At 52.0% G+C, this 7,744-nt stretch overlaps 2 protein-coding genes across 2 annotated transcripts; both read left to right on the forward strand.

The window, feature by feature from the left end:
- Window positions 1–423: 423 nt before the first annotated feature.
- Window positions 424–1,285, forward strand: LOC100909267 (cyclin-dependent kinase 2-interacting protein). The gene has a single exon (XM_018639399.1). The coding sequence runs from the start codon at window positions 556–558 to the stop codon at window positions 1,213–1,215; it is 660 nt and encodes a 219-aa protein (XP_018494915.1). The 5' UTR covers window positions 424–555; the 3' UTR covers window positions 1,216–1,285.
- A 1,718-nt stretch (window positions 1,286–3,003) lies between these two features.
- Nuak (Nuak family kinase 1) lies at window positions 3,004–7,455 on the forward strand. Its single transcript, XM_029111360.1, has 8 exons — window positions 3,004–3,111; window positions 3,553–3,891; window positions 4,005–4,257; window positions 4,347–5,731; window positions 5,896–6,147; window positions 6,227–6,419; window positions 6,607–6,886; window positions 6,986–7,455. The coding sequence occupies exons 1-8, from the start codon at window positions 3,004–3,006 to the stop codon at window positions 7,170–7,172; spliced, it is 2,997 nt and encodes a 998-aa protein (XP_028967193.1). The 3' UTR covers window positions 7,173–7,455.
- Window positions 7,456–7,744: the final 289 nt, after the last annotated feature.

The following is a 7,744-nucleotide window of genomic DNA, read 5'->3' on the forward strand; positions in this document are numbered from 1 at the left end:
GGATTACAGAGATGGCGGCGCAGCCGGCCTCGCCAGCCAGGCAGTCCATAAACATTCGACAAACTTCTAACGATTCGTGCACAGAATTCCTATGATTCTCCCTCATGATTCACGGTCTTCTGAAGCGGAGTATGTTGTGACTGCTAAGTTCTCATTCACGTTTCCTGACCGTTGCGATGGGTGTGGCAAGACGCTCCGACAATAGCGTATCGTATGAGTGCGTGGGCTACATAGTCGACTAAAGCAGCCAGTTCTCGCGACTTGCGCTAGAGCCGTGATTAAGCTCACAATCCGTTACTCAAGTTCTGTGGTGTCAAGTGAGATTTCGATGACGACGGTGTGCTCCGGCGCGCCCCCTCGAACCACTGTTGAGGCTTGAGAAGGTTAGCGCTTCGAATATCTTCAATAATTCTGATTGTTCCACAGTGTATATCTGGAGGTTTCGTCATCAAAGCTTTCATGTTCGGGTCTCACTCAAGTGATCGCGATTATTCGGCCACTAGCAGGGCCAGGTAGAGTCCCGGAGCTGTAAGAATCCCTATCCTGCTCGATCCGATGAAGCACAAATCGGATGATCAACCCGTCAGACGGTCTTCGAAAATGGATCAGACTGCATTTTCTCCGATCAGGCTGGTGGATCCCCATCCTCCTGCAGGGGTGAATTTGACAGGCGTACCGCGACGCGTGAAAGACCGTTGCGCCGATATTTACAATGTCCACAAAAAATGGCAGGAAAACAAGCTACTCGGAGCAGAACTGATCAAGAGAATCGCCGACAAGCGGAATAGATTATCAGAAATCCCTGATTTATGCGACAGTCTCCTGGGAGTCGTCGACAATTTGGAAAAACTCGTCGACATCCTGACAAATGCTGCGCAAAACTTCGATTCTCTGGTCAGAATCGATAATTTATCCTCGAGCTCTTCGGCTCTTTCCTCCCAAACAGGAGCAGGAGACGGAGCTCCCTCGATGCGATCCGATCGGGCAGTGTTCGTCAATCTAAGTCTCGACGATTTCGCAAGGATGGTCCGAGCTATCGAAGAAGCATTCCGAAAAGAACTCGTTCTCAAAAAGGAGGTGGCGAGGCAAATTCCGCACCAGACCAGTAAAAACGTGTTAATGTTTTCGTCGCTATGCTGGATGTTCGATCCACACGTCGACGAGAGAACTCGAGCTACAATTCTCTCTCTGGTGGCCGAATGTGGGTTCAAGTGAAGATCTCTCTGAGGAACTCTACAATCATCAAGTACTTCTGTTCTCATCGATACGAATAAAAAGCAGATTCGATTAACTTTCTGGAGCGTTGATTAGTCTTAGCGCCTCATTTCCCGAGTAGCTGCCAGTCAGCTTTGTGAGCCGGAGCAAGATCGTCCCGAGAGACATCCGGCCCCTCTCTGAATTTCCCGGGTATCCGAGGTGAAGACTCGAAGTCCAGTGGTTCCGAGTGTGCCAAGGAGGAAGCGATTTTGGAGCCTTCTCCCTGAGAATTTCTTCGATGCCGAATGTCGGCTATAATTCGCCACGCATTCCGACCTCCAGGGTCATTCTAGGATGGACAGGGCCATGTTTTCTCCTTCCTCATGTGGTGGGTGGTCTGATACTTGCTGTGTACGCAGTCAGCGAGCCCCTGTTGCGGCGGCGGTTGTTCGGGCTGCGCCTGTGGATTTTTCTGCTGGTCTCTTCTGAAGCACCCACCGGGCGGGAAAATGCGGCCATTTCGGCGACGGCAGCCACAGATGGAACTAGCTGCGTGCTCGTACACTAGGTCCCCACTACGACGGTGCGCAGCGGGTGTAGTCTCTGTCGGGATTGCTCGCGTTCCGGCGAAAGTACCAATAATTGAGCTCATGATCTGGGCTGTATAGTGAAACTCTCTGGAATTTTTGATTGACATCCAGCCTCCGACTCCGTTCGGATCGGGAAGGGACTCGGGGAGCTAGAATGCTCTGATTCCTAGAAGCTCGCTGCACCGCTACATCAGCACGACCCGAGTTGGACAGGACCTCATCCCACAGTGTGCGTAGGTTTGAGCGAGTGTCGTAGTAGATTCCCTGGAGGAGGGGCTCGTGAGAACAAGCTCAGGAATCCGTCGGGAACTCCAGGAGAAACTCAAGCCAAAGACTCACAGTCAGAGATGCGGTTGTCGAACCACTCCTCGCTGAAAGGCTCCAGAACTTTTCCCGACCATACGAGGCTTGCCTCGGTGAGTTTGTCAGGCGAAGGATTTCTCGACGACTTCCTCGGCAAGATGGATAAATTCGTGATGTGTTCGTCCATGTGAGCCTCCGAGTCGAGTCTACCCGGCTCAAGTCGACCGAATACCTACTGATAGGGATCAATCAAACCATCAATCATCTGAGAAGTCTCAGTCATAGCGACCAATTTTATTCTCCTGCTGATTTCTGCGTTTTTCAGGGGAAAGTGATGCTCGAGGAGTCAGACGATCAGGCCGCTCTTCCGGCTCGGTGGTGCACCCGGAGATTTTGTCGTCGTTGTCCTCGTGGTCTCCCTCTCACTTTATCCTCCGTCTATATGTGTGCGAGAGCCTGACTGACTGCGTGCTGCCGCTGCCGCTGCCGCCAACTCTACTGCTGTCTCCGAAAAGGTTCCCTCCGAGGCGGTCCGTGGCTGAGCTTGCCTCCGCTGTTGCGAGCGTGACGGTCTGCTCGCCTAGCTGCCGAGTTGACTGACTGACTGACTGGCTGGGTGCCCGCCGGCCCATCCGGCCGCCTGCCCTCAGAGGTCTCCTCTGCGTAGTTTCGAGTTCTCTTCTCGAAATCGGACCTAGGGCACCAGTCAGCCACCCAGCTAGTCAGCCAGCTCGCTCTAGGCGGTTAGTCGGAAAAATGGTAGTTGTAGTGCACCAGTGCATCCCGCGACGGCCAGCGTTAACGTCAAAGTAAAGTTTCTCGCGATTCGGCAAGTTGAAGTAAAATCGAGCCGATTCCTCGACCCAACCACCGGAAGTCATCCATCCCCATTTCGTGAACTCCGTCATTCGTTATGGAGAGTAAACATAAACTCAAACACCGATTCGATATCGTTCGAAAACTCGGGCAAGGAACCTATGGAAAAGTACAGCTGGCGATCAACAGAGAAACTGGCCAAGAGGTATGTCCAAAACTTCTCGGAGTTTGATTAAGCGACAGCAAGTGTCCACGCCCGTCTGTTCTCATCCACCATCGTGATCTCGCTCGGACTGAGCCAATAGCCCGCGCGAGGCTACGTGCTCTCGTCTAAAGAAAACTCCCCCGACGTTTCTTGCGATCGAAACCCGAATTCGTGTTGACGGGGATTTTATTTTCTTTCCGTTGCGCAAGTGCTCGCCTTCGGCTGTGTCGAATGAGGTCCGACGACGTTGTAGGCGGCATTAGGGGGTCTTGGGCAGAGCGCTAGCGAGTCGGCCGAATCACTGACTCAGTCAGACGGACGGGAAGCACCCGCACACACATAATTCGTCGGAGTTATTGCGTTGCATCTTGCATCTATATGCGAGGGATTGAAATGTACCGTATGAGTTCATCTGTAAGGAGGTTCCTTTGACAATTCCAGGTCGCTATCAAGACGATAAAAAAGTCCAAAATTGAAAATGAGCAAGACGCCGTCCGTATTAGACGGGAGATACAAATCATGTCTTCGATACGCCATCCGAATATTGTACATATCTACGAAGTATTCGAGAACAAAGACAAAATTGTTCTCGTGATGCAGAATGCCTCCGGAGGCGAACTCTACGAGTACTTGAGCGAACGCAAAATTCTAACCGACGCCGAAGCCAGGAGAATATTCAGACAGGTCGTAGCCGCTGTTTATTACATTCACAAGAACAAGATTTGTCACAGAGATCTCAAGTTGGAAAACATACTGTTGGACGAGAAAGGCAACGCAAAGGTTGGTAGTTTCATCATTCCGCCTGGAGCTCCATGAATCGTGATGAAGTTGTCATCGACGTCGGACTACGATACTCGAAAAGTTCATGTTTATACACAGCACGAAACTTACAGATTGCCGACTTCGGACTTTCGAATGTTTACGATGAGAGGAGTCTCCTTAGCACATTTTGCGGATCACCTCTGTATGCCTCCCCTGAAATAGTCAAAGGATTGCCCTATCACGGACCTGAGGTCGACTGTTGGTCTTTGGGCGTTCTGCTATACACTCTCGTGTATGGCGCTATGCCCTTCGACGGCAGCAACTTCAAGAAACTAGTCAAACAAATATCGAGCGGAGATTATTACGAACCCAAACAACGTGCTTGTAAGTCTACCCTTCACTCCGAAAAAAGGAAGCTCTCATTCCTCCCGATTGGAAGCGCTTGTTCGGCAGTAATTTCCTTTCTGTTCCAGCCGCGTCGAGTCTCATCCGACATCTCCTCACTGTGGCAGCCTCGGACAGAGCGTCGATCATAGATGTATGCAAAAACAGCTGGGTCAACGAAACCTATGACACACAGCTGCTGCAAGTTGCAGAGGATCTGGCGAATCTGTCACCGGTTCGACTCGATCTACTCATCGCACTGCAGCCGCGAGCGGCATCCCAGGATTTCGCGGATAAAGAGCGCTTGCTATCGGACTCGAGGACCTGCCAAGTCATCCCCGGTGACCTGGGCGAGAAACATCTTGCAGCAGACGACGGAAACTCCGAGGACATCGCTGTTGAGAATGTCGAGTCCAGAGCCACTTTGATGCGCATGCCATCTTCATTGATCAAGAGTTCGGCTTCCTCAGGAACTCTCAGGTCATCGCCATCCACTTCCTCTCTCAAATCCGGTCAGAACGCTGGAGTGCGCATGAGCGCATCCAGAGGCAATGTGGACTCTGACGATGCGGGATCTATCGTCAGCAGCAATTCTTTTCAAGTTCAGACCGGAGTTGAACGTTCGAATGAGGCGCCCAGTGTGCGGCGAACCCCCAGTGGGAGAACTAATCGGGAAACGGTTCCGTTCCCATCAAAGAGCATAAGCAGAGCATCAATCGAGCTAAAAACGAAGGAGATCGACGAGCTCCCGCCGGTGGAAGCCCTCAGTGATGAAGCAGTTTCTCGCGGGGTTGCGCAGACGGATGTCAATATCAGAGCTCGTGCAGCAGGTACGAGTCCTTTGGAAAGCGTCGCACAAACGAAAGATGGACGCGCTAGTCTGCAAGACGTTCATATAGTCCCGAAAAAATTAGAGAGCTCGAAGAGCAAAGAGAACACCGAGGAGGAATCCCTACGCAGTCTGGTCTGGCCAAGCGAGTCTACCTCCGGGAGGAGACCCACGGGCCGACTGTCTCCCGAAGGCGCTACGGACGACACGAATGATTCGAAGCAATCGAGTTTGTTGGACCTGAATGAGAACTTGGTCCCGAGAGGACTTCCCATGAAATCATACAAGAAGTTCACTTTTGAGAGGAACGGCGGTCAGGTCGTCGTTCGGGAGAAGATTTGTCAGAAAGAACAACGTGACGGCAACAGGAGAATAGTTAGCATTGAGAAGAAAATGAGTTCGAGAACATCTTCCTGCGACTCAACGGCTGCTCCGGACAGCCTCGAGGGCGTGAAGGCGACTCGTAGAGACGATAGCTCAGACGAAGATGATTTCGACCTCCATTTCGATTCATCGAACGGGCCGATGGGGCTCCTGAACGTGATGAAGTTCATGGATCGGGATTTCCGGACGCGCTGGCAAAACCATCCGATTTTCCAAAATCTCTCGCGCCGTCCCCTCGGCATGACGTCGGAACTGATGCAGGTGAGTCAGCTCTCGACGACCAATCCGGCAGCCAGGATGCCTGGCTTCTGCCGCCGAATTATTCTGTCGCTCTACAGGAGCGCAACTCCGTTTCTCCGCAAGAGCTCTGACTCTGTTGCTCTCTATGTTCGTTAAGTGTCGGGCTGAAATGAAAATTTCCTTAGAGCTTGCAGGGGTCTCATCCTCGGCGGCTCCAGTCGCCTTCCCTGATGAAGATGTTTATCGATCGTGACAGCACGGTCTCAAGAGACGACGATGTTCGAACGTTCTTCGAAAGGCCTTATCCGTCGCTATCGAATCACAAGGCTCAAAATCCGGCCACATCTGACTTGGGGTCGTCGTCCGACAGGAAACTCAGTAGAGGCTCGTCGCTAGACCGGAGTTCTACAACAGCGTCACGGACATCGATGTCTCAGGTACGACGTGCCGACTCCATGCGTCGAAATTTGCTCGATAGATTTTGTTCTGAATCCCGGTTCTTTTTACGTACTTCAGGCGGAAAGCATTCCGCCCCAAGCTTGCGACAGTCATGCGTTCTACGCACCCGGTCGTAACATACCTCGTTACTCGCGCACTGTGAGTGATAAAACCCTCAGGGAATCTCGAGCGCATTCCCCGACCCTTGAGTTGAGAAGTCGAGCCCAACGGGGGAGACCATCTGTAGTTCATATGGAACTGAATTTCAACTGTGAGTCTATTCAGCGAGCTGATCCGAGTTTTCCATGGCGGGAGCGGTCAACGTAGTTTGGGTGCAGGGGAGAGCAGATCGCTCTCTGAGTGAGATTAGCCGATCACTCGGCCCGTGTGTGACATCAATTCGTACTTTCTTTAATTTTCCACAATGAGAGCGAACGCCATGTCTCTCGTGTTTCCAGCTCGGAATCCCGCTAGCATTGGATTGACGCATTCGTGGTCGAATCATGGCCTTTGGCATCAGCAGGATCATTCTCACCAGAGTAGTTCTACCTCGTCAACGCCCTCCAGGATAGAGATGCGCGTGCACTACTCTACGCCTACATCACCTCCTTCCACCCCACCTGTAGGCATGCCTCCGAAACCTCCCAAGTCTGAAAAGGATCAACGCTCGGGCTGCAGGAATACAGCGCAAGAAGAAAGCGTCAGCGACAGAATAAATCGGAGGAGTTATTATCATAGGTGTGAGGCGAGATTTGGCTCATATACACACGGAGATGAGGATGGTGCTCCGCCATCGGAAATTTCATAGGAGACTCATCACTATTCTTGATTCTCCAGATTCAGCAGCGTCGACAGACAAGTGAATACACGCCCGACGTCCACGATATGGGACCAAACTAGCGGCAACATGAGTGCTGGTGCTGGGGCGTTGTGGGAAGCCGCGTCTCCGGATAAGCCGCTAGGTGCTCCCCTTCCTGCAACGAAGCCACAGTCCACACCGGGAACGAACCCAACTAGCATATGAATTCTCATAACTTCAACGCCAGGCCTAGTTGTTACAGAGCTTCGATCATTCATCGAAGTCGAGTGGGGTATCTGACTATGTATAAATTATTCTTCTAAGCTGTTCAGGACAAGTTTCCATAACTGTTTTCATCACTTGGATGAGGACATTGTACCGAGGAAGCGTGCTCCTCTCGAGTTGTATTTGTATCACTCAGTTCTCGAGTCGATTCTATGGGAACCAATGAGCTCGGACTCTGAAGTATATATATATTGTTATATATTATATATGTAATAATAAAGGCTCTCATCCTCCCGAAATCGAGACGGACGTTTTTTTCTCGAACTCTGGGGTGGGGGGGTTCTCGGGCCACCGCTCCGTAGCCAATGCTGACTTGAGACCGGGGCCGCCGCCGCCCTCTGGTCTCCGAGGAGCAGCTCGATTCCGGGTATCTCGGAGTCGAGCGAGCGATGGACGCCGCGCTGGAGCTGTCGAGCTGTCGACCACCCTACTAACATCCTCGAAGTGTTCCGCGTAGTACCGCGCCGCTGCGATCCAGGTGCCCCACCGCGTAATCACTGGCTCCGGGGGCA

This window comes from Galendromus occidentalis, unplaced genomic scaffold, assembly GCF_000255335.2.
Source record: "Galendromus occidentalis unplaced genomic scaffold, Mocc_1.1 scf7180000077436, whole genome shotgun sequence".
NCBI classification, from domain to species: domain Eukaryota; kingdom Metazoa; phylum Arthropoda; class Arachnida; order Mesostigmata; family Phytoseiidae; genus Galendromus; species Galendromus occidentalis.

What these genes read in the sequence shown, in the direction of transcription:
- LOC100909267 (XM_018639399.1), top strand. Translation starts at nt 556, where the DNA reads ATGAAGCACAAATCGGATGATCAACCCGTCAGACGGTCTTCGAAAATG.
- Nuak (XM_029111360.1), top strand. Translation starts at nt 3,004, where the DNA reads ATGGAGAGTAAACATAAACTCAAACACCGATTCGATATCGTTCGAAAA. An exon ending in TGACGTCGGAACTGATGCAG is followed by an intron (nt 5,732 to 5,895) that starts GTGAGTCAGCTC and finishes AAATTTCCTTAG; the next exon opens with AGCTTGCAGGGGTCTCATCC. An exon ending in TATGGAACTGAATTTCAACT is followed by an intron (nt 6,420 to 6,606) that starts GTGAGTCTATTC and finishes TCGTGTTTCCAG; the next exon opens with CTCGGAATCCCGCTAGCATT.